Source organism: Drosophila ananassae, chromosome 2L, assembly GCF_017639315.1.
Source record: "Drosophila ananassae strain 14024-0371.13 chromosome 2L, ASM1763931v2, whole genome shotgun sequence".
NCBI lineage: Eukaryota > Metazoa > Arthropoda > Insecta > Diptera > Drosophilidae > Drosophila > Drosophila ananassae.
This window is the reverse complement of record NC_057927.1, coordinates 16724899-16751873: the sequence shown is the minus strand read 5'-3', so window position 1 is coordinate 16751873 and position 26975 is coordinate 16724899. Positions and strand designations below refer to the sequence as shown.

At 43.3% G+C, this 26975-nt stretch overlaps 8 protein-coding genes across 12 annotated transcripts in view; 4 read left to right on the top strand and 4 right to left on the bottom strand.

Moving 5' to 3' along the window:
- Positions 1-4: 4 nt before the first annotated feature.
- LOC6501337 (nucleosomal histone kinase 1) lies at positions 5-2386 on the bottom strand. The gene is made up of 2 exons (XM_001954982.4): positions 1785-2386; positions 5-1728 (listed from the first exon to the last, which is right to left on the bottom strand). The coding sequence occupies exons 1-2, from the start codon at positions 2025-2027 to the stop codon at positions 160-162; spliced, it is 1812 nt and encodes a 603-aa protein (XP_001955018.1). The 5' UTR covers positions 2028-2386; the 3' UTR covers positions 5-159.
- A 742-nt stretch (positions 2387-3128) lies between these two features.
- Positions 3129-5242, top strand: LOC6499254 (histone H2A.v). The gene is made up of 4 exons (XM_001954981.4): positions 3129-3383; positions 3688-3765; positions 3961-4074; positions 4348-5242. Exons 1-4 carry the CDS (start codon positions 3381-3383, stop codon positions 4576-4578), a joined length of 426 nt encoding a protein of 141 aa, XP_001955017.1. The 5' UTR covers positions 3129-3380; the 3' UTR covers positions 4579-5242.
- Positions 5174-8284, bottom strand: LOC6501336 (SPARC). Of its 2 annotated transcripts, none has more exons than XM_001954980.4 (3): positions 8179-8284; positions 6142-6315; positions 5174-6084 (listed from the first exon to the last, which is right to left on the bottom strand). In XM_001954980.4, exons 2-3 carry the CDS (start codon positions 6295-6297, stop codon positions 5329-5331), a joined length of 912 nt encoding a protein of 303 aa, XP_001955016.1. In that variant the 5' UTR covers positions 6298-6315; positions 8179-8284; the 3' UTR covers positions 5174-5328. The 2 variants fall into 2 exon arrangements, with proteins under 2 accessions (XP_001955016.1, XP_032307613.1); XM_032451722.2 differs by having other exon boundaries at positions 6142-6309; positions 8179-8260.
- Positions 8285-9995: 1711 nt separating this feature from the next.
- Positions 9996-12380, bottom strand: LOC6501335 (ribonucleoprotein RB97D). 2 transcript variants are annotated; one of them, XM_014911516.3, is made up of 6 exons: positions 12164-12380; positions 11804-12033; positions 11491-11735; positions 10710-11432; positions 10505-10655; positions 9996-10322 (listed from the first exon to the last, which is right to left on the bottom strand). In XM_014911516.3, exons 1-5 carry the CDS (start codon positions 12242-12244, stop codon positions 10510-10512), a joined length of 1425 nt encoding a protein of 474 aa, XP_014767002.1. In that variant the 5' UTR covers positions 12245-12380; the 3' UTR covers positions 9996-10322; positions 10505-10509. The 2 variants fall into 2 exon arrangements, with proteins under 2 accessions (XP_014767002.1, XP_001955015.1); XM_001954979.4 differs by having other exon boundaries at positions 9996-10655.
- Positions 12381-12555: 175 nt separating this feature from the next.
- Positions 12556-14932, top strand: LOC6499255 (probable arginine--tRNA ligase, cytoplasmic). Its single transcript, XM_001954978.4, has 4 exons — positions 12556-12705; positions 12762-12902; positions 12961-13301; positions 13367-14932. The coding sequence occupies exons 1-4, from the start codon at positions 12667-12669 to the stop codon at positions 14844-14846; spliced, it is 2001 nt and encodes a 666-aa protein (XP_001955014.1). The 5' UTR covers positions 12556-12666; the 3' UTR covers positions 14847-14932.
- A 154-nt stretch (positions 14933-15086) lies between these two features.
- On the top strand, positions 15087-19175 carry LOC6499257 (UPF0651 protein YPL107W, mitochondrial). Of its 2 annotated transcripts, none has more exons than XM_001954977.4 (3): positions 15087-15252; positions 18023-18454; positions 18513-19175. In XM_001954977.4, exons 2-3 carry the CDS (start codon positions 18179-18181, stop codon positions 18750-18752), a joined length of 516 nt encoding a protein of 171 aa, XP_001955013.1. In that variant the 5' UTR covers positions 15087-15252; positions 18023-18178; the 3' UTR covers positions 18753-19175. The 2 variants fall into 2 exon arrangements, with proteins under 2 accessions (XP_001955013.1, XP_044571447.1); XM_044715512.1 differs by having other exon boundaries at positions 15087-15325.
- On the bottom strand, positions 15234-20019 carry LOC6501334 (homeobox protein rough). Of its 2 annotated transcripts, none has more exons than XM_001954976.3 (3): positions 19206-20019; positions 16060-16294; positions 15234-15655 (listed from the first exon to the last, which is right to left on the bottom strand). In XM_001954976.3, the coding sequence occupies exons 1-3, from the start codon at positions 19708-19710 to the stop codon at positions 15391-15393; spliced, it is 1005 nt and encodes a 334-aa protein (XP_001955012.1). In that variant the 5' UTR covers positions 19711-20019; the 3' UTR covers positions 15234-15390. The 2 variants fall into 2 exon arrangements, with proteins under 2 accessions (XP_001955012.1, XP_044571432.1); XM_044715497.1 differs by having other exon boundaries at positions 15521-15773.
- Positions 20020-23177: 3158 nt separating this feature from the next.
- The window catches only part of LOC6499258, a 27226-nt gene continuing 23428 nt past the window's right edge, over positions 23178-26975 (top strand). The window contains exons 1-2 of the mRNA XM_001954975.4: positions 23178-23547; positions 24773-25339. Of these exons, the coding sequence (XP_001955011.1) occupies positions 25102-25339 (238 nt within the window). The 5' untranslated portion in view covers positions 23178-23547; positions 24773-25101. The remainder of the gene's footprint in view (positions 23548-24772; positions 25340-26975) is intronic.

Genomic DNA, 26975 nt, shown 5'->3' with positions numbered 1-26975 from the left:
TTAATTTCTTTCTTCAGACAGCCATTTGAACACTTGACCGTTAAGATGAACCACTAAGCTTAGTTTGGGATAACCCACAAGGATATCAAAATTAATAAATAATAATCAGCAATTTTATTAAATGCAATAATGAAAACGTACAAAAAAAAACAATGACACCTATCGTTGGTACTTGCGAACGGTGACTGCTGGTGTGCGAGGACTTCGGCCGGTCGAAGGAGATCCTTCATCTCCGTGACCGTTAACCTTTCGCAGATTAACCCTAGTAACTGGCGAGTCTATGCAACTGGCCAAGCTGCGAGATGTGGAGGTTTTGGGCGAGGACTTCGCCTGTTCCTTAGCGGGCTTCTTGCGCTTGACATTCACAATGACGTTGGCATCCATGCTCACATCTAGCTCAAAATTAAATTCGTAAGTTTTGTTGGAGCGCGGGTTCGGGGTCAAGTCATCGTTGACCACGGTTTTGCCGCCCTGTCGCCCACGCAGGGAGATCGCCGGACTGAAATTAATTTTAGCACTGGCAGAGGGAGTTTGCAGCTTCGACGCACTAGGTGTTTGAGATTTAGCTGCATTGGGAGTACCCAACCGGGGACTGCTCTTGGGTGTCGCTTTCGGCGTGCTCTTGGTGCCATTGGGCTCAGTCTTGATGCGCTTCTGATTTGGGGGAGTGCTCTGTTCAGCGGATGAAGCAGCCACCCGTTTTCTGGGCGACACCTTGGCCGCTCGAGCTTTCGGCGAAGGTCTAGTGCCCTGTCTCTTTCGCGGAAGCACTTCTAATTCCTCCTCATCTTCACTGGCCGAGATGATTTCCTCAATCGAGGAGTTCACCGGCGGAGAGTCCACTTTCTTAGCCCTTTTAGCTACTGCCACTTTGCTAGTTTTCGCTGGGCTGTGGTTGTTGTTGCTGCTGGTTTGTGGCTTCAGCTTAAAGTCCAGATCCCCAGAGTTCGGGATCTTCATCTGTTTAAGAGCAGTCGAGAACCACGAACGGCACAAATCATAGTCTGGCTCCTGACTATGTGAGAGCTTGGAGACATACTTCATGAAGCTTCCAAGGGGCGCCGGAACTCCTTTCGGAAAGAGAGACTTCAGGCTGCCTTCGACGTCATCCATAAAAGTTTCCTTAGCCTTTTGAACCTTTGGCGGAGTTGCGAGTAGTTTTTGCGTGACCCAGGGCAGCTCTGCGCCCAGCCACTCGATTAGATTGTAGCCCAGGATCTCCAAATCAGATCGCCTCGTGGGCACACCATGATGGGCATCCCTTGATGTATACTCCATGGTGCCGTTGTGCATTTTCTTGGGGTCTGGTTTAAAGTCTCCCGTTACAAAGTGGGAAGCCAGACCAAAATCGACCAGATAGGCCTGCGCGCCACCGCCTTTTCCCAATCCCAACAGGATATTGGACGCCTTAAGGTCCGCATGAACGTAGCCAGTTCCGTGCATGTATTGATATACGTCTAACATTTGAATTGCCAGCCTGTACACGGTACCTTCGGGCAGTATCTTGCCATTCTCCAAGAAGAACTTGGATATGTCGGAGCCATAGCGCGGCATCACTATAAATCTGTGCTTCTGTCCATTGACATCTGCGGATCCATTGGCCAGGATGTAGGGCATGCCCAGAGATTTAATGCCCTTCTTCTGCTTGAACTGTTTGATGTCGTCTTGCTTGGCGTTTCGCAGGTAGAAATGCATCTCCACAAAGAGTGGTCCATTGCCGTGTGGCTCCTAAAAAAAGGTATCATTAGTTGCGCACTTGGGATAGAACTTTCACTTCAACTCACGCATTTCACCACAGCATCGTAGTTCTTTTCACCCACTTTGCAGGCGGAGTAGATCTCGCCGAAACCCCCGATCCCAATAGATTTGCCAATCCGCCACTGCCCCTTTGTCATGTCCGTGAAGACAGTGCCTTCCGGAACCTTTTCTGGCATGTCGTACAGCTTACTCTTGCCCTTTTTAGCCGGCGCGGCTTTTTTTGCCGGCGCTGTGCCGGCAGCAGCTTTGGGTTTGACAACGCGCGGCATACCTTTTGAACTGACAGTGAATAATGCAAAATAAACGAAGGATCTTAATTCCGCTCGAAATGCCGCCACAGACACAGTTCCACGGAGTTGCCACTTTTGGCGAGGCGTCCTCTGCAGGGATGCCAACTTAATTAACTATAAAAATCTAAAGATACCACTATTCGCATGTTGTTAAAATATAAAATTTAAAAATAAACTAATAATGCTGAATTGCAAGAATTTAGGAAATATGACAACCAACAATTTACTTTGACATGCGCGGTTTTTTATTTTTTAAAATTAAATTATGATGTTCAATATCGACTAAACTGACAGAAAATGAAGTAAATGTTCTCTAAATCGAGTTATGTTTAATTAAATTATTATTAAAATAAAACTTGTTAGTGTTATATAAGGTCTATATCAGGGGTGCCCAAGCACTGCTTATGACAGAGCAAATTCCAATACCTATGCACAAAAGCACAAATACATATGAGCGATAGTTTTTTTTTTTTTTCTATCGTATCACTGAAAAAAATTTTTGTAACATTTTCAACAGAAAAAAAAAAAAAAATTATTTCGGATAATTGAGAATTAATTTTAGGATTATAATTATTTTCAATATGCTCAATTATTTTTCGAATTTTTTTTACTGCGCTTCCATATCGGCTTGTGACGCAGATACTTTAGCATAGCATTTAATAAAATGCCTTTCCAAATTAATTTTTTTGTTTCCGCTTATTATTATATTACATATAATACATTGCTGCTCGCAAAGAAAATTTTCGGCAAAGAAAAAATGCATCGTTCCACAGTCAACCATTCTGTCCAAAACCACAACAAGAAGTGATTTTTTGCAGTGAAAAGTTTTCGGCAATCCAACAACAAAATGCCAGAAAAGTGTTGAAACTGTTTCAGTGTTATTAAACTACGAAAAATTGATATTGTAATTTGCCTTGCCTATACTGGGAGCAGCACACGTATATGATTTTGCTCTACCCATATGACAGAGCAATCCAACAACAAAGGAGGAACGAGAGCAATGGGACTGGGCATCCCTGGTCTATATATTAATATTTTCTAATTTTAAAAATTGTTTGGTGGCGATAGTTATTGTCACGAGGGAACAGCAAGTGGGCAGCACTCCGCGTTTTTCCTCCGAATGGCTCCTTCTCTGACGGCGTCTTTTTCAGCTCATTCGTGTAAAATTTCGAGTGCCGAGCAGAAGTGTAGACCGTGGAGGAAATTCCCCAGAACAAATTACGCTTGAATTCCGTGTAGCAATCATTCCCATCGCGGCAGCAACCAAAGTGCCTAGAGCATCTCGCCAACGCAGCTAACACAGCAGCAGCAAAAAAAATCGATTGAATTAAAATGGTAATTGTGGAATTGCGGCGAATTTTGAGCGGTAGTGGCAGCGGCAGCGGCGCAGGTTGCTTGGCCAGTGCGCGTGCCCCCCGCGAATCAAATATTGATGCAACCAGCGGCGGGGAGACCACGTAGCGCGAAAATTGAAAATCCGGCCGTGCTTCCACTGCCGCTCCTCTGGGCTCCTACGTATTTGTTATTGTGTTAACTGGCGGCGGAGTCATCGGCCCTAACCTCACAATTGGACCGCCTCCATTTTGTGTGTTGGCTTGTGTGTTTTTCTAATTGTGCATTGTGTTTTAAAATTCCACAGGCTGGAGGCAAAGCAGGCAAAGATTCCGGCAAGGCAAAGGCGAAGGCAGTTTCCCGATCGGCGCGCGCGGGACTTCAGGTGAGTTCAATGGGCATTTGTTGTTGTCTGTACTTTTGGCGCCATTTCGGTTCTCACCTCGCACTGAGCATATTCCACCACGTACAGGGTGCTTTTGCGGTGGCTTGTTTTGGATTTTGGGGGTAGCAAAACATAAACAAGACTTGTAATTTATGCGCATTTCTTTATTTTTCTGTTTCCTTTACGGCTTCCCAGTTCCCCGTTGGTCGCATCCACCGTCACCTCAAGAGCCGCACCACATCCCACGGACGCGTCGGAGCCACGGCAGCCGTATACTCTGCTGCCATATTGGAATACTTGACCGCCGAGGTTAGTGCACCCGCCGCCGTAGTTTTCCCGCTTTTCGTCCAACGTTGTAGTGGGACTTTCCCCCTAATGTAATGCATAGAAAGCGAGCACAAGTACCAACTACACACCAACTTCCAATTCTAATTTTGGACTCAAAAAGAATGATGCAATTTGTGGTCGCTCATATGCAGCAAGAACACTATTGTTTTCCAATTATTCAATAACATAATTGGATACTCCAATAAGAATAGAGTATAATACAGTTGTAATAATGATTTTTTGAACTTTCTCCAGGTGCTCGAGTTGGCAGGCAACGCATCAAAGGATCTGAAGGTGAAACGTATCACGCCGCGCCACTTACAACTCGCCATTCGTGGAGACGAAGAACTGGACAGCCTGATCAAGGCAACCATTGCCGGTGGCGGCGTCATTCCGCATATACACAAGTCGCTGATCGGCAAGAAGGAGGAGACTGTCCAGGACCCGCAGCGTAAGGGCAACGTCATTCTGTCGCAGGCCTACTAAGGCCGGTCGGCTGGTTGGCTAGTCGGCGGACGCTTTTAAACTTGCGAAATTAATGTTAAATTCAGAATCCAGAGAAGAGACAGAAATACAAACAAACCGACAAGTTGTAATCATTTCTGTGCGTTCGCACACACTTTATATACTACAACGTAATACATAAATATGTAATTCTAGCATCTCCCCAACACACACAATGCATACAACATACACAAAAAACACAAAAAAAACAAAAAAAATATAAAAAACACGAAACGTATTAGCCCGCGCACATTTTAGGCGAGGTTCAATATGAAAGAAAAACAAAACTTAATTTAGAGCAAAATAACTACACGAATAAATTTAATAAAAATTTAAAATAAAAAGCGTCAGTCTTGTTATTTTCCAAAATGTTACACTTACAAGACTAGGATCCATTAATAATCTCACAAAATGAAGATGAGAATGAATTTGTAGACACGAGAATATTGTAAAATGTTTTGAGAAAGGTTATAGAGTAATAGTTACTGATTATAATCAAAGAAGATATTTTAAATTTATATTTTATTTTCAACTTTTTTACTCTTCCCGTATTCTTCCCATGGAAACGAATGTAAGATTTTGAAAGTATTTACCATGTTTATTTTCATTGAACTTAAAAGAAAGTATTAAAGTCGTAAAAAACGAAGACATCTTTGGATTAAGGAAGCAAGTGGTTACATTTAATGCATTCGAAGACTTAAAAAAAGACCATCTATGGCTGAGGGAAGGTGACTAACCCAACAGATGCGGCTGAGAACGTTGGACTTCGTCACAGCGCTCGATAAGGTCATCGGCATCAAGCTCCAGACAGGCACCCCACTCAACAAGGGTGATGCGATGGTCATTGTTTGAGTCGCATGACTCCAGGAAGGGGGCGATGCAGTGCTCCAGGCTGACCAAAGGAGCACGGATGGGGAACAACTCGTGCCGGGAGACAGAGCGATCGGTGTCGCCATCGAGGTCGCACCACTTCCACACGGCAGCGTTCGACCAGCGACGCGAGTGGTTCGTCTCAGCCTCCAGCTCCATCTGCATGTAGTGTTCGGTCAGCTCGTCGCGCTCGGCCAAATCACGCATCACGTTGAAGAGCCAATCGCGCATGCGTCGGGGGAAGTCCTTCATGTCCTCTTCGCCGCACTTGCGGGGCTCGTGGCAGGATCCGTAGTAGTCGATGTGCATGTGGGCGTTGTCGGGGTTGGAGCAGCGTTCATCACCACTGTCGCACCAACAGCGTTGCTGGTAAACGGCGCAATCCGATGACCAGGTCTCGTTGGCATTGGTGCACACGTGGCGACGGGTGTCCAGCTCATCGGGGCACTCTGGAATGCACACGCACTCGGGTGTCTCGTTGTCCTTCATCTGGCAGATGCGACCAGCTCCACAGGGCATCGTCTCGCAAGGATCGACCTCGACCACTGGATTGATGAGGTTGTGACGCACGCTAGCCAGCTTGTTGGCGATTTCATTTTCGCGCTCCACGTCCTTAATCTGCAAGAGGATTCAATAAATAAGATATTTTGATGCCTTCACAGTTGGGCAACGTACCTTGGCCTTCTCTTCCAGGAGGCGTAGATACTCCTCTTCATTTTCGTCAATGTCGTCGAGGTCATCGAGACTTTCTATGTCATCGATCTCCTCGGATGCCTGGACATGGCACAAGGCCAAGAGCCCCAAGGCGAGCAGCAGCCAAAGGGAGCGCATTCTGGAAGGGATCTAAAACTAAAAGGGTTTCAAAAAACAACTCCTATTAAAATGATTACAAATTACCAATCCTTCCAGCAATTAATTTTCTAAAAATAATTATTAAAACTGATATGATTTGGAATACTAGGCCAGTGGGTCAAATAGGTCATTAAACTAATGGAGCGATGGGGAAATCCAAATATTTGGCGTTGGCTCTGTCCTTGGCCCGATCAACTTCCGTTTCGGGGTTCGTAAAAAGCATTTTTGAAATGAAGTCTTACGGAACTGTACCGCCAAGGAATAGGAACGGTTTCTGGAGTTGTAACTCACCCTTAAGGGGTGGTTTTACATACCAATGGGGGTATGATATGAACGGCGGCTTCTTTTTCCCATTGGAAACAATTTACGAAGCCGGGAAAATCTTGCCCGCCTTTATTGAAGAGTTCAAAAGGTCAATGCGAGTATATCTTTCAGAAAATCTCCTATTATAAGGAATTTAATTTATGGTTCCGTGCAAAAACTGATTGAAGACAATAGGAATTCATTGTTTTCGAAAGAAACTGGGGTGAGGTTCGTTATGGATAAGGGAGAAATATCTAGAAAACAGAAATATGGATAAGGCCAGATAATGTGGTTTATTGAGAAAGTTTTTAACGGAAATGCAAATACTTTCAAAGAGGAAAAATGTATTAGTTTTTAAACTAAATATAAGCTTTTCTGGGAATGCAGAAAATAGGTTTTTCTTACTTCCTCAACCACAAATGGAAATATGAATTTTTTTGTATAGCAAACCAAGGCATGTTAAACACATGTTGCCAGTTCAAAGCTTTTTTGAAAATCGTTTATAAAATCATCTTTAAATGCAAAAATTGTACATATGTATGAGGTATAGTTCACACTATGTATTTCACTATGTGGAGTAGAAAAAATATACATATGTAATTCATCCGTATATGATTTTTAGGTAGACGCTGATTAAAGCTGACCTTAATGCTAATTCCGACTCAAATCGAAAACCGAATGTCCAGAGACTTAGCCCATAATCATACCAAGATGTCGCCCTAGTTCTACGCTGGACCATACATATATGTAGTACACTTAATTGCTCAACGACACATTGGGCTTATCGCCAAGTCGACTTGGCCTCCTCTCCGCTTATCAGGATCGGTCGCTTCCGTTTTGGGGATCAAGACTTGCTTAATCGTTGCTTTTTGAGACCCAGCAAAAGCTGAATAAAAATGCGCAGCGCTATGTATCTTGTAAAGAGAAATATACAAAACGAACTGTATAGGACGGCGCGGGGGTTTCCAGGAATATCCGAGTTGCAGTGCATTCCATTGCAGTTTGTGTACACATATGAGAGATGAGTATATATGCCTCCGCCTGCCTGCAGTTTAATTATACCGACAAAACTAGAAACAGTGACGTGATGCAGAATCCAAGATGGATGGTGTTTATGCTGGGGAGTCCATTGAATCGAGAGTGCAATGTGGGCGAATGAGGTCCGTTCGAGTCGCCCCCATCCCCATCCCCATCCGCATCCACACAAAACAATTTACTTGAATTTACGGAACTGCAAAACCGCTAACGAGGAACTGTTGACCTTGCAATCTAGCTCGGTGCGCTCATAACTTTGATTTAGATTCCCCTCTGGTTAAGTGGCATAAAAAGTTTAAATTCTACCAAAGTGATATTGGCAAACTTCACGTAAATTAATTTCAATTAATATTGAATCGATGGCTGAATTTGAGAGACCATTGAACTTGAGCAAGGCGATCAGGAGCTGAGCTAGCATTCTCAGTAATTCTAGAACCCGAATGCATAAGTTTCACAAACCAATTAATTGTTTTGTAATCAAAGTCCAGCTGGTAATCCTTTATTTCACTAATTTATACTCACTGTAGTGGGGGTCTTTGTGGGTTTCCTTTTCAGATGTCTAAACGCGTTGGCGGATGGCGACTGACTGATTCCAGGCTGGAAAAGCTTTCGAATGATTACGGATCGCCTAATGGGAGCATACAGTTACACTCAAAATAATGGGACTCAAATATTAAAAAACATGAAGATTAATATATTTATTTTATTTTTCATTTGGCATTTTAAATAATGAAGAAACTGAAATTAAAAAACTTTAAGGGCAAGTTAAAAAAGGATTATACCATTGAGTAATATTATTGACGCCTTAAATTTGTGAAAAAAAAGATGTTAGGAAAGGATTACTGTCATACATCAGGCCAACATACGCAGGACATTTTTCATTATTTTTTTTACCTTATTAAATTACTGTTATTATTTAATTAAAAGTACTTTTTTTTTTAGAACTGTATTCCCCCAACATGTTGCCTCGCAACATGTTCGCTTGATGATTTGGATCATTTGGAATAAAAACACAGATTGCCTCATTCTTTTGCGCATTTTTATTAAAGTTTTCGTTACAATTATTGTGAGGTGTGCTCTTTACTTACCTTTAAATGAGTTACAGGTGGCCTAATTGTTTCCCCATCAGTGAAGCTCAGGATTTCGGGTTTGATTTCGGGAAAAGAAACAGTGTGTTTGCTTTAGAAGTAGTGATTAAATGAAGAGGGGGGACTGGATACATATTAAGCAGGTACTTAAGCATTCTTATAGAAACTATAGTGTATCCTAGAACAACATCTCAAGAGTTTTCTAACTTACCATAGGCCTAGGCTTGTCTGAAGCGGATAAGGGTTATACGAGTAGGATATATTGCTAAAATTAGATCGAAAAGTTTATGGCTTGCGATTGTACCTAGAATTACATAAAGTTAACTTGATCTTGAGGTAGATAGTAGTTTAGTTTAACGCTACTTAGATTGGCCCCCAGAGGAGACACAAGAATAAACTTACAATTCGGCATCTAAAACAAATACATAGTGTTTTTTTTTTTGTTTTTAATTTTATTTATTTTAAATAAATATGCTTTATCATATAGTTTGGTTAAGTGAATAGAGTTTTAATTCAAAAATTTAGAAGAAGCTCTAAACGAAGCTGGCAATAGTGAACTGAGCCTCTGTTCTCCTCATCCTGCTTACTTTCCTTATTTTTCAATACATAATTCGCCGCTTTTAATTCATGGAACCTAACCTTATATGCATAAGAGAGAAAATTAATAGTACATCTAGGTAAACAGTAGATCTAGGTAAACTAAACTTAATTTGATGTTTTTGTCGTAGCTTGAAAACAGAATAAATACATACAGTGTCTTAGTGATATTCCCTCTCATAGTTACATGTTTTACATATAAAAATAAGCAACTGCTGTTCATCCGAGAGCAAACCAAAGTTTAAGAATATTTTTAAACAGGCGTGGCATCAGAGCCACTGTAGAAACCTTTTAAAACTTCACAAATAGTATAGCAGGTTCTTGTATAATAAGTATCCACTTTGATCCTCGTAAAATTGACAATAGTTTTGATATCAACTCATGTGCACATTTACAGACAGGGCCACACATCCGTGGCCCACTTTTCCGATTTGATTTCCGGGTCGGTCTCTTTTATAAATTGGAGTTTATTTTTATCTATTTCTGGACGAATTTTATGGTTTATTGTGGTGCTACTAAGAGACATACATATTTCGACTAAGCTCACGCAATTCTTGTATAGTTCACCATTAATTCCTAAGTTATTTTCAATTGCATCCCAAGGAGGACCTAACAAGGATTTAATAACAAAGAGAGTTGGATAGAGAGCCTGGGTTTAAATCGTATCTTGGTTTATTCTACGATTTGTAAGGATACAAAAATAGTCAAAAATAAGACAAAGTTGGAGTAGCTAACTTGAAGCTAGATAATCCGAATAATTTCTTTCTTTATGTTATGTTTTTTTTTGTAAATATTAATGCATATAGTCTTCGGCTTAGCTTAGGTCAATCGTAGTTATATCCATGGTATATCTTAATTAAATCTCTAGTTTCATGCCTATGATAGAGAGACAATGCGATAAAGGTCCTGTTAGTAACTCTAAGCGAGCGGAGCCTATCTTATCAACAAGCTTATTTAACAGTATCTTGACTTGTGAGGCATCTAAATCAGAGAAAATTTACACATTAGTTAATACAATAGAAGCGACTTCATACGTAGTGCAAGTTTTTCAATTGATTGGAGTGTGGCAAGACGTATTTTGTATATCTTATAAATATGCCACAATAAAAACGAACGACTAATGGCGGGGACGGGTTGTGCTCTGACTAGCGGCTTCTACTCACCAAATCTACCGGCGGTACTTGCTATTGGCGCTGCCTCCGGTGGACACCGATCCATTCGCGATTGGCTTGTGACTAGTCGGAACAGCTCCATTCGGCGGCGGAGCCGCAACATTGTAGGGAGCATACGGTGCTGCTGGAGGTTGAGGGTTGTCTAAAATATAAAAAATCAAATAAAAAATTTCAGATTCTAACCACAAACACTCACGATAGGGATTCGGGGGCGTTGTCCCATAGGGATTCATGCGATTCCCACCCATATTATGTTTGGTCGGTCCGCCTCCGTAGCTTTGCTGGTAACCGGTGCCAAAGTTAGGCGGAGGTGGTTGCGGGTGCGGCGGTGGAGCCTGCGGAGGTGGTGCGCCCGGGATCGGTGGAGGCGCATTCGGCGGCATGTTCCAGTTGCCGGGCGCCGGCGGCGGTGGTCCGTTGCGGTGGTGGTCCATCGGCGGAGGCGCTGTGGTTGGCGGTGGTGCCTGTTGCACCGGTGGCGGGCATCCCCACTGACCTGGGTGCCATTGTGACTGGGCACCAGGTGGTGGAGGTGGCGGGGCGTTCCAGCCATTCTGGGCCGGTGGATAGGCCCCCCAGGCGTTCATTTGCGGCGGAGGGGGCTGTTGGTAATAAGGCTGCATTGGCGGCGGGGGCGGACCCCAGTAGTTGTAGTTTGGCGGAGGGGCGTTCATGGGTGGTGGAGGGGGTTGCTGCTGGTACGGCATCATTGCCGAAGGAGGGGGTGGTCCAGGTGGACGGTAGCCGGCCGGCGGCATAGTTCCGTTTTGGGGCGGCGGAGGCGGGTGTTGGTACTGATTCATCGGCGGCTTCATGCCGTTTGGTGGAGCTCCAGGCGGGTGTCTCTCTTTCTTCTCTAGGTTGTAAATTGACTTCTTAACGTCCACATGTACATACTTGATAGAATGCTGCTTTTGAACTGCAATAAAAAAGGAACAAGATTAAAATATGCATTGGAGTTAAGATATTCCACTTACGTATGGCTTTGTCTACGGCATCGTAGTCGTCAAACTCGATAAAGGCGAAACCTCGACGCTTGCCGGTGGTCTTGTCGGTGAGCAACTTGACGGAGACCACATTACCAAACTGCATGAAGTACTCCCGGAGGCATTCCTCGTCGTGGTTGTCTTTCAGGCCCCCCACAAAAAGCTTCTTAACTGATATGTTGGTCTCGCGTGATTCACGTTCGGGGCGGGGCAAAGCCCGCTTTGCTTCCACAGTTCTATGAGAATGGGGAATACATATGTAATTAGGAACCATATTGAAGGCATTTTGGGGGAAAAAACTTACTTGCCGTCGATGACATGCGGGCGGTTCTCCTGCGCCTTGTCTACCATTAAAGACTTTGTGTAGGTGATGAAGCCGAAGCCGCGAGAGCGTTTGGTGGTTGCATCGCGCATCACCACAACATCAACCACCTTGCCCCACTGGCCGTAGAACACCTTCAGGCCCTCCTCCGTGGTGTAGGGTGCCAGGCCGCCGATGAAGAGCTTACGCAAGTGCTCCAATTCACAGATGTCCTGTCGGGAGGAAGGAGCGAGAGGTGTAGGTGCACGAAATACGTATTAAAATGCGTCATCCGGGGAATGAGACACCGCCGCCCACAAACACGTATACACACAAAAGTGTCGGTCGGTCACTTTTACTTACATCTTCGCGGTCTGGAATTACTATAACCTCCGAGGCGGGATCCTCTGCGGTTTGATCCTTTAAGCCCGCAACTGCTGTCATGTTTTGTTAGTTTTCTCTTTAACCAACTTAGAAAAAGTCAAACATACACGAACAAACGAAAGAAAAGGAAATTTTGACCGATTTCCTGACAGGTATTTATCATCCCCACTAAGTTTCTATCGATTAAAAGTGTTAACACAATCTATCGACTTATAAATGAATGTAATCGAGTTTACTGTCTGAAAGTATTATATTTTTCGATTCTAAAGAAAGTTTCATAATGATAAAATTATTTAATAATATCTTAATTGCATTCACTTGTCTATTTTTTGTAGAAATCCCTTTTTCAAAAACCTAACATGGACTATCGATAGTTGTATCGGTCGCAGCAACCAGCAACAGCTGATGGTAACCAGTTTCGCACATTGTGCGGCATCCATGTGGCATATTTTTCTTGTTGATCGGTAAAAGGAATTGGGAAGATGGGTCTGAATGTTGAGCTAAAGAAACTCGAAGAGCTGGTAAGCCCTTGATGAAATTTGTCCTCGCCAAATATCTTCATAAACTGCCTTTGCAGGAACTTGAAACGCAGAGACTTGCAGCCCAATTACAAAGCAGCAAGGCGAACAATGGCTCTGCGGACCAAACTGATGACGATCTGCTTAAACTGCAGGTGGAAAACACAAAGCTCAAGCACCGCCTGGCTATCCTCAGACAAGTATGTTAATGCCAGCCCTGTATAAATTGTTTATTTTACGATTCTCTTCTATTCAAAGTCCATAGCCGAGGAGTCGAAAGCCGGTGGCAGCATTGAGGTCCAGGAGAACAGCTCTATCACGGAGCATCTGCATTTCGTGTTCGCCCAGGCAATTGCATTAGCTTTTCCGGAATACAAGGACACTCCCGTTTCAATTGCTCCTGTCAACAGCGCTTCGGCAAAGTTTGGCGACTACCAGTGCAATAATGCGATGAAATTGGCCAAGCAACTCAAGGAAAAGGGAATCAACAAGTCGCCAGGCGACATTGCCACTGAAATACAGAGAAACTGCCCAGTTTCGCCACTTATTGAAAAGCTAGAAGTGGCCGGAGCCGGGTTTGTTAATGTCTTTCTGAGCAAGTAAGTTGCGGCTTATTAGAAACGGTTATTATTGAATCGTGATCACAAGAATCTCATTCCCCCAGAAACTATGCATCACAAGCTTTAAGCGGCCTTCTAAGAAACGGCGTGAAACCACCCCCGGTTCCCAAAAGACGAGTCCTTATCGACTTTTCATCGCCCAACATTGCCAAGCAGATGCACGTGGGTCACCTGCGGTCCACCATCATTGGAGAATCTATTTGCCGGCTACTGGAGTTTCTTCAGCACGACGTCGTTCGCATTAACCACCTCGGCGATTGGGGCACACAGTTTGGCATGCTGATCGCCCACCTGGAAGATCGGTTCCCCAATTTCCTGAACGAAAGTCCTCCCATCGGCGATCTACAGGTCTTCTACAAGGAGTCCAAGAAGCGGTTCGACGAGGACGAGGAGTTCAAGAAGAGGGCGTACAGTCGAGTGGTTTCCCTGCAGAGCGGCGAGCCCAACTCCATTAAGGCCTGGCAGTTGATTTGCGATGTGTCGCGGAAGGAGTTCCAAACCATCTACAATCGCCTCGATGTGTCGATCCAAGAGCGTGGCGAATCCTTCTACCAGTCTCGTATGCTGTCTGTGGTTGAGTTCTTGCGAAAGAAGAACTTGCTGGAGCCGGATGAGGGACGTGAGATTATGTGGCCAGACGAGAGCAAAACAGGCATCCCCCTAACGATCGTGAAGTCCGATGGTGGGTTCACGTACGATACCTCTGATATGGCTGCCATTCGTCACCGATTGGAGGAGGAAAAGTGCTCGTGGATTATTTATGTGGTGGACGCTGGACAGAGCACACATTTCAATACCATTTTCAAGGCGGCAGAGCGTTGCGGCATCCTAGATCGGGCTGTTCATCGTGTAGATCACGTTCAGTTTGGGGTGGTGCTCGGCGAGGATGGAAAGAAATTCAAGACCCGTTCGGGTGACACCGTGAAACTGTCTGACTTGCTGGACGAGGGAATGAAGCGATCGTTGAACCAGCTGGAGAGTCGCGGCCGCAACGACGTGCTCACTCCCCAGGAACTCAAAGACGCACAAGAGGCAGTAGCCTACAGTTGTATAAAGTATGCGGATCTGTGCCACAACCGTATTAGCGACTACATATTCTCCTTTGACAAAATGCTCGAGGATCGCGGCAACACCGCCGTCTATCTACTCTACACCTACACGCGCATCTGCTCCATTGCCCGCAACTCGGGCGAGGACTTCAGTGACTTGGCCAAGGTCCTGGAGGGAGTCAACATCGATTTGAGCCACGAAAAGGAGTGGAAGCTGGCCAAAACCCTGCTGAAGATGCACGATATCCTTATCAAGTGCTCCAACGAACTCTTCCTGCATTTCCTCTGCGAATTCTGCTACGAAGTGTGCACCGTCTTCACCGAATTCTACGACAGCTGCTACTGCATCGAGAAGAACAAGGCTGGCGAGATTATTGCGGTCAACCGGAGTCGAATCCTTCTGTGCGAGGCTACAGCCGCGGTATTGCGTCAGTCATTCTTCATCCTGGGCCTTAAGCCAGTTGCGAAAATTTAAAGTGTCATTTTTAGACATTTAATGTAAAGCCCAATGTTTTTGATAACGCATGTATGGATATCAAAATAAAAAACATTTAATTTAAATGGTTTTATCTGTTTTATTTTTAGTTTGCAACAATATTACCTGTTTCTGATCACGAATATAAAACTTATATGGAGTTGCTATAAATAACTGCTATTGCTATAATCCTTCTAACCTCTGTTGTTAACAGTCTGTTATCCGCTGTTAAGTAGCATTCTTATCGATAGTTTATGTTAATCTTGTAGATAGCAGCAACAGCTGTCTCTGCTTCATTGTTTATTAGTTTTTTTAGTTTTAACCAAGTTTGTTGTCTTTCTTTATTATATAAACAAACTAGTGCTATCCCACTAAGCGTAAAAATGCTCATTTAACACACATACTCGTGAGTAATAAGTTGGTTTTCCGAGGAGATATTTACGCATCTCCGATTTCATCAGTTATGTTTATTCAGTAAGGTGCTACATAAATCTAAACGGTTTAAAGCTCAATTAAAACTAATAATAGTTATCTTTTAATAATGCTAGCATGTGTTAATAAGCGTTGGCGTTTCTCTGCTTCGTTGCCGTTGTTGTTGTGGTTGTTGTTGGCTTTGTTGCTTGTAGTGGTCGCTGTTATCCTGCGTGCTATCCTTCGGCAGCGACGTCGGCGTCACTGCTGGCGTCGCATAGTACCCCAAGCCGACGCCGACTGCAACGCCTCCGGGAGGCATGGTCGGTGTGGCAGGAGGCGCGTAACTCGTCTGACCCATTATAGAGCTCATAAAACCATTGGCCACGACAAAGTTTCTGAAAAATTGATTACATCAAATGACCAACTCCTTTCTAAGGACGAAACTAGGGTGCTAGGTGGGCAGGGGGAGGCGGTGGCGGTGTCGGTGTCGGTGGCAGTGGCAGGATCGTCTGTCTAATTGGGTTTGTGTGCGCGTAAATGTCGTAAAATTAATTTCGTGTTAATTTTATGTGGGCCCATCAATTAAACTAGTGACGTCCTTTTGAATTACTTCCGTTTCAAAATATTGGATCAGGATATCAAATAAAAATAGTGGCCGTAATTCAAAAGCATAAAATAAAGCAGATGTTTTTGGGGGATAATATTTAGAAAATAAAACTAACATTTAAATTTTGAAAAAATTAGTATGTCTGCAAGTCTTGTCATTAGTCCATTTTTGAAAAGGATTCCAAAATCTCACCTGTAGTGCTGATCGATTTGAGCCTTTTCTATACGCTTGTCCTTCGCCCGGCGGTTCTGGAACCAGATCTTGATTTGCGTCTCTGTCAGCCGCAGGGTCTCGGCCAGCTCGAAGCGACGGCTCCTCGAGATGTATTCATTCCTGTGGAACTCCACCTCCAGCCGCAGGGTCTGCTCCGTACTGAAGGTGGTCCTCTGACGGCGTTGTCGTCCTTCCTTACGACGTCTTCGAGCCACTTGAAAGTTTACATAAAAGTTTATATATTTATTTATTTATTTATATATCTAAAGCTAACAGATAGTAAACTAAGAGCTAACTTAGGGGTAAGAGCCATCGCACTTGAAAGTTAAAATCAAGCTTTTATTTAAAAATTATAAGCTCCTCTCCTCTTAATTCCTTTAAATTCAAGAAACCAAAGCCCTAAAAAACTATTGCACCCTTCCTGTTTGATAATTTTCATATTTGTGCATCATAATGTCTGTTTTGTTTGTTTAAAGAAGGATAAAAATAGCACCCCTCTATGAGAAATGTTTTGGTTCACATTCATTCATTCCGAGTATAATGGAGATGTTAGAGCGAAATTAATCTTACATTAACAAACAATTTGGAAATGTCAGGGCAGGACTAAACGATCCAGAGTGTGGTTGCGTGCCAAGGCAGTTAAACAAATAATTAACCACTCGGCTATTCAATGTCCCACCTCCAACCTCCAACCACGTTGCGTGGCTCGCGTTTTTGGTGCACATTACAAATGCATTTTCCACGTGTATCCTCTTTTTGTTTCTTATATATACATTTTTTGGGCAATCTATGCTGATCCGGGAAAGTTTCAACAATGCCAACAGCTGGCTATCCCGCGCACAGAACCACCGCACCACCGCACCACCTTACCACCCATCATCATCATCAAAATCCTCTCATTCACATTTTCCAATCTGCTGTCTGTTTGTTTGCATTCGCAGCGTTGCCGGCGCTGGAAACCCATCCAAGCGCACATTATGCTCCACCAGCCTCCTGTCCCAGCACCTGACACCCACCCCAGATCCCAGAATTTAGGTGGTGCCGCAGTCCATTGTCTGTGGTGCGGTTTAGAGTCTAATTGGTGTAGCGCGCCGAAGCTGACAAGTTGTTTGGTGGCAGCGTGGGCGGGGATTGGATTCAGGAATCAGGACGAGAAGGGGGCGTGGTAATCTCTAGTTTGTGGTTGATTACCCTTTGCCTGGCTGTGGCTTAAGTTCCTCCCTTCTGTCGAGTGCGAGTATTTTGTCGTTCCCCCCTTCTTTGCTTCCTACATTTTTTTAAATCACGTGTGAAATTCGATAGTCAAGTGTCCTTTGGACAGTTTGTTGTGGTTCTTACCCTTCTACCTTCTACCTTTTGTTAGTTTTTTAGGTTTCCTGAGGAGCTCAATTACAATGTTAATTTTTTCTGCTAGTTATGATTTTTTTTTCCAACATTTACTAATGCGGAAATTGGTTTTTTAAAGAGTTTAAGTGTTTTATTATTTTTTTTATTATTAAAAATGCTTGAACTCACCTACCGACTCCTTAAAGAACTCAAGAAGAAAGACTTGTTTCAGAGGATTCTTATCAGTTCTAATGTCCTTACTCTTTACTTTAAGGATCGTTTTCATTATCTGGTGGATTTGTAATCTTTTTTAGCCACTGGCCACCACCCCCAAACCCCCACACACCTGGCCAACTCATCAACCGCAAACGAAAACGCCACAAGTAAACGAAAACTTTCACAGCTGAATGCGTTTTAATTTTTTCTGGCCATTCCTTTTTTTCTTGGCTAATTTCTTTGCACCGAGGGTCAGGAGCAGCGCATTGTGTGGCCCTTTTCCTTACTTTTATTTTTTCTTCACTGATTTTACATAATCCTTGCTGGTGTACTGGACGCAAGGATATTCAATAGCACATGTACTTAATAAGCTTTTTTTGTATCCGGATTTTTTTGGCAGTTCCTGCGGAACTAACTTTCATCTGGGCTGCACCTGCGCAGGCGTGTGAAATGTTCATCACTTCCTCTAGGCCAGTCAACTCAACAATTTGAACATCTCAGGGACTGGGATCAGGATCGGGACTAGGACGGGGACTGAGACTAGGACTTGGTCGAAATGTTTGCTCCACTGTGCTTCAGCTGTCCGCGATGCCTCCTCCTAAGACGCGGTGCTGAGCGCTGGGCCTTTGGATCGCTGGCCCGGCAACTGGCTGGGAACAGCTCCAAGGACACGCCACCTAAGGACAAACAACGCCAGGAGCTGCCGACCAAAGAAACGCCGCCAAAAGATCCTGCAACGCTGGACAAGAACTTGAACACCACCAAACCAACTGTTCCAGAAGCGAGCTCCAATGACACCAAATCCAAGAAGAAGAATATCAAGGATATTGAGGTACTATCAGCTACTAAGAAGCCTATCTTCAAAGTCACTTTAACATTCTCTGTAATAGATACCCCCAGAGCCCACCAACTGCTGCATGTCCGGATGCGCCAACTGCGTTTGGCTGGACTACGCCCAGACCCTGGCCAAGCTCCTGGGCGACAACGACGAGGAGGCCCGCGAGATCGTCCTCAGCAAGATCACTGACCCGAACCTTAAGATGTTCCTGAGCCTGGAGCTTCGCAACCTGAAGCAGAAACGGGAGGAGGAGGAGAGGGCGCGTGGCGAGAAGCCCAAGCCTTCCAAATAGTGCAAACTAGTGCCCTTCTTCCCAAGAATCCCTCTTCTATTTAGGACCAAATTCATAGTAGCTCAAATTTACTTATGTACTTAGTGTTTAAAAACTACAAAACCTCAAAATAAATGTTTAGGAGTTGAGTATTAAAGTGTTAAGAGTTTACAATTTTAAATTAAAGACGAAATGACGATTTGTGTTCCTGTAGTTTTTTTTTTTTAGATTAAGAAGCAAGGAATAGAATTTATAATGGTTCCATGGCAGATTTTATATTTTTGAAAACTTTAAATATTTCAACATACTTTTAAAGTTTATTTTAAAAGAAACACATTCAATACTTTATACTTTTGACAAATTATTTTACTAATTAAGGCACTATAATTTTAAATTTTAGTTATAATTTAATAAAAGCAGTACCAAATAAATTTTAATTTGATATTCGTGGAGTATTTTTTTGAAACTACTTACAGAATGCTGAGAATCCGGCGCTAAAGTGCGGGTCACCTGGAAAACCAGGAGGAAATCCATGCTGCAGGACGGGATTGGGTACTCCTTGATTAATCATTGGCGGCGGGCTCACGTAGCTCAGCTTCTGCGAATGCTGCGAATAATCCTTGGACTGGCTGTAGAAATCGTAGGCGGAAAAGCCCGGAAGCGTTCCGCGTTCGTCGCTGATGGAAATGTCCGGCGAGGACACGCTCCCGCCGTCGCTGTGGTAAGGCGTGTCGCAAGGTGGCGGCTTGTGGCCGTGGCTGTGGGTGTGGCCCTGGGCATGGGTGCCGACATCTATGTCTCCTCCACTTTCGGAGCTGCGCGTCTCTAAATGCCCGTAGAGCCTTTCGAAAAACTGTCGCGGCGAGGACGGACGTTGCGGAACCGTAATATTCGTGGTATCGGAATTGGAAGCCGTGCTTTGGCTTCTTGTAATGGGCTCATCCGGGGAGCCCAGTAGTGCCACTTTTTGGCTTTGCATTTCGAAGGGCAGTCGAGTTCGGAGCCACGGAGCTAACTACACTAATCTCCTTGGTAATCGGCAAGCGACTGAAGTGACAGATACTTCCGATGGTCAAGCGACGCTTATCCTGTCGCCGACGCCGGCAGAGGACAGGAAAAAAAACAAAGCAAATTACGCGGCCCATCACAAATTAACAGCAGCGAACGGGCCCCTAAAAAACTGCTTAATAATAGCAGAAAAAACCTCCTTCCGCCTCACCTGCACCTTGGAGCCTTTCTCTCCTGATTGGTGGATTGGCAGCAGAGTGTGTGGCGAGGGGTGGTTTGCAAGTTACATACATACGTTTAGGAAATATAAGACTCTACAGGACTCTAAGGTATAAGAGCGCATCTGCGCACACTCCATCCAGCTGTGCGCTGATTGGCTCTCCTTATCAGGCTCCAGCGGGAGAGACTTGGAGAGACTCCTGGAGTTATCAATATTGGATGTTCTCATTAATAACCGCTCACTGTGACCTGCTCACCTGCACCATCAGGGCCAGATGACGGAGATGGGAATCCCTTTCATGATGAAAGTTTCATCCTATTAGATAAACCTAGTTGCCTCCAATGGCCCCTCTGGTCCTCCAGATCTAACTCCAGGCCCACGACCTTCTCAAATAAGTAACTTCCTTACAAGGTTCACCAAGTAAACAACCAAGAAATAAAATATTGCAATTGAAGAACACAGACCAGACATCTCTGAGGGCCATACAGTACTGCGCAATTTACAACAGTACAATATACAGTACAATACAATTTAAAAAGCCTCCAGAAAATTTAAGAAAAAATCATAAAAAATATTTTGTTCTGAGATTTTGATGCAGAATTATGGAGAATCGTTTTACAAATCATTTAAGGTATTCCGCTGAAGAATCGGATGAATATTGACGAAGATATAGCCATCGCTGTGGGCCATCTAGGCCCCAGCATGAATTTTTCAAAATTTGAAGGGGACCCCCCAGAAAATTTTACAAAAAATTTAAAAAATATTTTGTTCTGAGATTTTGATGCAGAATTATGGAGAATCGTTCAACAAATCATTTAAGGTATTCCGCTGAAGAATCGGATGAATATTGACGAAGATATAGCCATCGCTGTGGGCCATCTAGGCCCCAGCATGAATTTGTCAAAATTTGAAGGGGACCCCCCAGAAAATTTTACAAAAAATCTGAAAAATATTTTGTTCTGAGATTTTGATGCAGAATTATAGAGAATCGTTCTACAAATCATTTAAAATATTCCGCTCAAGAATCGGTTGAATATTGACGAAGATATAGCCATCGCTGTGGGCCATCTAGGCCCCAGCATACATTTTTCAAAATTTGAAGGGGACCCCCCAGAAAATTTTACAAAAATACTAAAAAATATTTTGTTCTGAGATTTTGATGCAGAATTATGGAGAATCGTTCTAAAAATCATTTAAGGTATTCCGCTCAAGAATCGGATGAATATTGACGAAGATATAGCCATTGCTGTGGGCCATCTAGGCCCCAGCATGAATTTTTCAAAATTTGAAGGGGACCCCCCAGAAAATTTTACAAAAATACTAAAAAATATTTTGTTCTGAGATTTTGATGCAGAATTATGGAGAATCGTTCAACAAATCATTTAAGATATTCCGCTCAAGAATCGGTTGAATATTGACGAAGATATAGCCATCGCTGTAGGCCATCTAGGCCCCAGAATAAATTTTTCAAAATTTGAAGGGGACCCCCCAGAAAATTTTACAATAAATGTAAAAAATATTTTGTTCTGAGATTTTGATGCAGAATTATGGAGAATCGTTCTAAAAATCATTTAAGGTATTCCGCTCAAGAATCGGTTGAATATTGACGAAGATATAGCCATCGCTGTGGGCCATCTAGGCCCCAGCATACATTTTTCAAAATTTGAAGGGGACCCCCCAGAAAATTTTACAAAAATACTAAAAAATATTTTGTTCTGAGATTTTGATGCAGAATTATGGAGAATCGTTCAACAAATCATTTAAGATATTCCGCTCAAGAATCGGTTGAATATTGACGAAGATATAGCCATCGCTGTAGGCCATCTAGGCCCCAGAATAAATTTTTCAAAATTTGATGGGGACCCCCCAGAAAATTTTACAAAAAATGTAAAAAATATTTTGTTCTGAGATTTTGATGCAGAATTATGGAGAATCGTTCTACAAATCATTTAAGGTATTCCGCTCAAGAATCGGATGAATATTGACGAAGATATAGCCATTGCTGTGGGCCATCTAGGCCCCAGCATGAATTTTTCAAAATTTGAAGGGGACCCCCCAGAAAATTTTACAAAAAATCTAAAAAATATTTTGTTCTGAGATTTTGATGCAGAATTATGGAGAATCGTTCTACGAATCATTTAAGGTATTCTGCTCAAGAATCGGATGAATATTGACAAAAATATAGCCATTGCTGTGGGCCATCAAGGCCCCAGCATGAATTTTTCAAAATTTGAAGGGGACCCCCCAGAAAATTTTACAAAAAATCTAAAAAATATTTTGTTCTGAGATTTTGATGCAGAATTATGGAGAATCGTTCTACAAATCATTTAAGGTATTCCGCTCAAGAATCGGATGAATATTGACGAAGATATAGCCATTGCTGTGGGCCATCTAGGCCCCAGCATGAATTTTTCAAAATTTGAAGGGGACCCCCCAGAAAATTTTACAAAAAATCTAAAAAATATTTTGTTCTGAGATTTTGATGCAGAATTATGGAGAATCGTTCTACGAATCATTTAAGGTATTCTGCTCAAGAATCGGATGAATATTGACAAAAATATAGCCATTGCTGTGGTCTATCTAGTCACCTGCATGTATTTATTAAAATATTGAACGGGACCCACCTTCAATGAAAATGGATATATGTATGAACACATCTTAAAAGGTTTAGAATTGATAAAATTCTATTGTTTGGGAAAATTCTTACGAATATCGATTTAAAATTGGAAAAATAGGAATAGTCTTTCAAAGGGAATGAAACTTTACACGGTTCTTATAAGTATAAATTTATTTACATGAAAAGCAGTTTGCACTAGATGGCGCTGAACAAAGAAAGCAGTGCAAGATTATGCGGACAAACAATAAAAACTATTAAAATAAAATAATATATGCTTCTTTTTTATAGAAATTTCTGAAATGAAGATTAGATTTGTCTATTTTCAGTTTAACGTCAGAATCCGGTATATATCAGAGGACTTGGAAATCAAGCAGTTCACCTTGTGTTGTAAAAAGTGTACTGTTATTCGGGTCTTAGGGTCATCAGTCGTGTAGCAGTCGTATGAAATGGTTTAATAAAAAAAATGTTAATCGGAATATGTCATAGTTTCATTATTTTTTACTTAAAGTACTTTTAAAATTCTTGGTTTGGCGCATTCGGTGTTGGGCAGCGCCTAAAGTGTATGGCGCTGTTAAGGTTTCACTGTTATATATCGGCGCAACAGCTGATGGATCCTACTAGCTGGTCACACTAATCCTACAGTGGGCCCTGTCCCATAACATCAAATTCAAAAATATTTCCAACTGTGCGGACGTGTGTCGCGGATTTTCGGAGCGCTGCCGTCGTAGCCGCGATCGCCCCAGCCAATGCTGAATGTTCGATAGAATGTTTGTTATTTTCGAATAGTCGCTGAATGAATCGAAAAACTCGAATTCGTGGTGTTATCTGTCGTTCTGCGCATGCGTTCGCGAAGTTACCGTTAGCTCGCGCAGCTGTAACCCTCTTGGCAGCATCCGAAAGTGCCAATTAAGATAAAAAAAAAACAATAAACAAAGCCGACCCACAACGAGTATTCTCAAAAAACACACAAGGTACTGACCATTGGGCCATTGCGATTTCAATTTCGTTGAAAACGCGTCCGAAAAACAAACATAAACAGGCCGGGACAGGCCAAATGCGAAACTGCACTTGCTTCTATTTGTTGTTTTTTTGTCGTTCCCTCAGCCGGATATTAATTGCACGTTGTTTTTAAAACTGGGCTTTTGTTTGAGCAATGCAAAAATATTGAATTATTTGGCCAAAACCCGTTTCGTTCGGAGCTTATTTGGCTTAAGCTCGGGTGACTTATCCATCCATCAACTTCGAATTGTTACACTGACATATGCAAATTTTCAGCCTTTGTTTGTTGATGTTTTTAAAATCAAGCATTAGTTTATAAATAGCTGGTGAATATGAGAGAATATACATATACTATAAAGTATCAGTTTTTTTTTTGAGTGCAAAGTTATGGTTAATAAGCCTCAGCCAGCCCACATGTTACTTCTTTCGGCTCGTCTATAAACTCAAAAACATGAGCCCTCCATTGACATTTATGAGCGGCGCTAAGGGCGCATCGCATGCCCCGTCTCTTTCTGCTAGAGACCACCCTCTCTTTCTAGTCCATATGTGGACTGACAATGCGCAGGCGTGGGCGAGGCATTCCAGGCTTTATTGTGGGATTTCTTTTGATTCCCTAATTCCCTGATTCCCACCGCGGAATCAGGGAATTCTCGTGGGCTCGTCCTCGTTATCCTGCGTATGCTAAGCACATTGGAAAATATCGCGTATTTTTTTTTTGATTAATAGAGAGATATTTTGGTAGTGCCCGGAATGGCTTAAAAACAACAAACAACAGCTGTTGGCAATGTGTCTAGCCCGATTTCCGCTATATGCTAATGCCGGGAGGAATAACAATGAAATGGCAATGTGAAATCCAACAAGCGTTTGACTTCAAACCCCCAGAAGCACCTCCCGAACACCCCACGAACACCTCATAAACCCCCTTCCAGACAAATCAATCCCCATAAAATGTTCTGTAACTTTGAAACTCGATAAACACAAACATGTAATTGTTAGTTTAACGAAACCCATAAATGCTCTTAATTAGCATTTCGCATTAAATCTACAAATCCCCCAGTGAGCAAGGCCATTTCCAATCGGGTTTATGGCTTCTTTTTTTTTGGATGGAACTCTTGCGAAAGTGATTTGCATGCTTGTGTGAACTCCCGCTCGTCCGTCACTACTAATCCCGATCTTTATGTCTCTTGTACTTTCCAGTGCCAATCCAGTATCGTCGCTCTGACACAATTTCTGGAGGAAGATCTGGAGACGACGTCATCGGCGTCATCTGCCACTAATTGCCGACACACATTACTGCCACTAACAAGCGCGAAAAAAAAGAGCAAAAGCCACCAAATTTAATTTACGGTTGACCAGGCCCGGCTCTAACTAATTTAATGATCAAAAGTTATACATTTTTTGCGCACTCGGCGGCAGCCGCTGAGCGGTGTTAATTGAAAGTGTCACGCGTCGTCTGAATTATAATTCCATTGCCTGGGACTCCGGTCGTCTATGTGAGTGAGTTTTCCGCGAGTGTCTGGTCTGCAATGTGGCCCGGAGAAGCGGGAGTCTACTGGCTCCTTTTGGCCATATCCTCGAGGGCGGCGCAGTCGGCCACGCCCTACGCCAAGGAGTACCGCAGTGCGGGCGTCTTCAAGGGCAACACCCTGGTCGATTTGGAGGGATCCACCACTCTGGACATGGGTGCGGAGAAGCCCACCAGCAGCAGCGCAGGATTCAAGTCGGAGTCTTCGGTGATTCTGCCAGGCATGCAACTAAATACAGGTAACAATCGGACTATTTCCAGTTCATGACTAATAGCTATTCTGTAATGTATTCCTTTAGATCTCAGTTTCCAACTAAATTTATTCAAAAAGTTACACAACTTTCATTCATGCTCGCTCGACATGATTCTTCCCTCAAAAGAACATACTATATAACCCTTTCTTTAGAAGGAGGAAGTGCTCACTTGGCCCCTGCTTCAGGTAGAGATGCATTTGTACACGCCGGCCCTTATCTAACCTTATCTCACAACACTCCACTCTCCTGCCCTCCTGGGCTCCCCCTGGGATTCGTGTCTTTGGTTTATTTATGACCTGCGCCTCGGCGGCATCATATTTCAGAAACGAGAAGGGCCCCGAAAGTGAGGAGGAACAGATTACTTGGACAAGTGTATTTGCTGTCTGCCGGTTGTCTCTCTGGGCTCTGGGATTCTCCCCTTCTGCGTTTGCATTGTGTGAGCTCTGCTCCAGGCTCCTACTCCTGCCTGGTAACTCAATCTCAGCTTCCCAGCTGGCGTCCAGGATGTCAACCACAGCTTAGCTCTCAGTCAGCTATACCCCTACCTATTCCCAATCCCAATCCCATTCCAATTGCAATCCCGTTCCCGTTTCGGGCACGCTCGGCACATCCGCCAAGCAATTTTCCTGCCTCATTATAACGAGATTAAAGCGTAATCACGGCAAAAGACAGATGCACGGAGAGAAAAGAGTGTGGTGCGTTATTGGATGGCAAAATAAGAGTGTTCTAGACAGAGTGTGCTGGTATGGCTCGCTCCGGGGTTTCTTCAGATTCTTCATTTCCATTCTGCATTTTGGGGTTCTTCGATCTTCGCCAAAGTGCGAACTTCCTGTCCCGGCCGGGGGACCTGAAGCGCTCGCGACTCATTTTCAGTGAAAGGGATCTTCAGACTCGAGTGTCTCTCTGGCAGTGCCTGCTTGCCTTTCTACATAGCCGTCCAAATTCTGTCCCAGATTGCTCTGTGGCCCCTCGGCTCTTGGCTGATTTAAATGTCATTTAAGCCGCTTAGCTCTCGGCCCTCTTGGTACGTTTCTGATTTTGAGTTTTTATGACAACATTTTTTGAGTTTAATGCGAGTCCCATTTTATGAGCGTGAAAATGAAAGTACTTTCCTCGAGGTCTGCCAGTCGGCCTTTTCCTTTGGAGTTTCGTTACCTTACCAACTTATGACTCGGCAGCAATCTCGAGACCAGAGACCTGAAACTTAAAAAAGATTGTGGGCTTTCCTAAAAGTGTCATAATTAAAAGCAATCAGGCCTGGCACTTCGGTGGGATGTGATGGCGGATGAGTAAGCGGGCCTATTCAACAGCTCTCTTGGCCAGATTTAGATCAGATTGAGATGTGGAATCGATGGGTGGCCGCCCTCATCTCTTCTGAATTAGAACTGCGCTACGAAAATATCAAATTTCAAGTCTGAAATGCCATTAAACGGTCCATTTCCCGGCATTTCCTGGACGGCAAAGACCGTTAAAATAGTTGCACGCCTTCGTGAATAAATTTTGATGCACCATAAATAATGTTTTTCCCTCGATCTCCCATTCATTCTTGTTCCTGGACCTTGGCCAAAAAAATATTAAACGATTACCCCGGGGCTCCACAGGGCCACTACTACCTGACTGT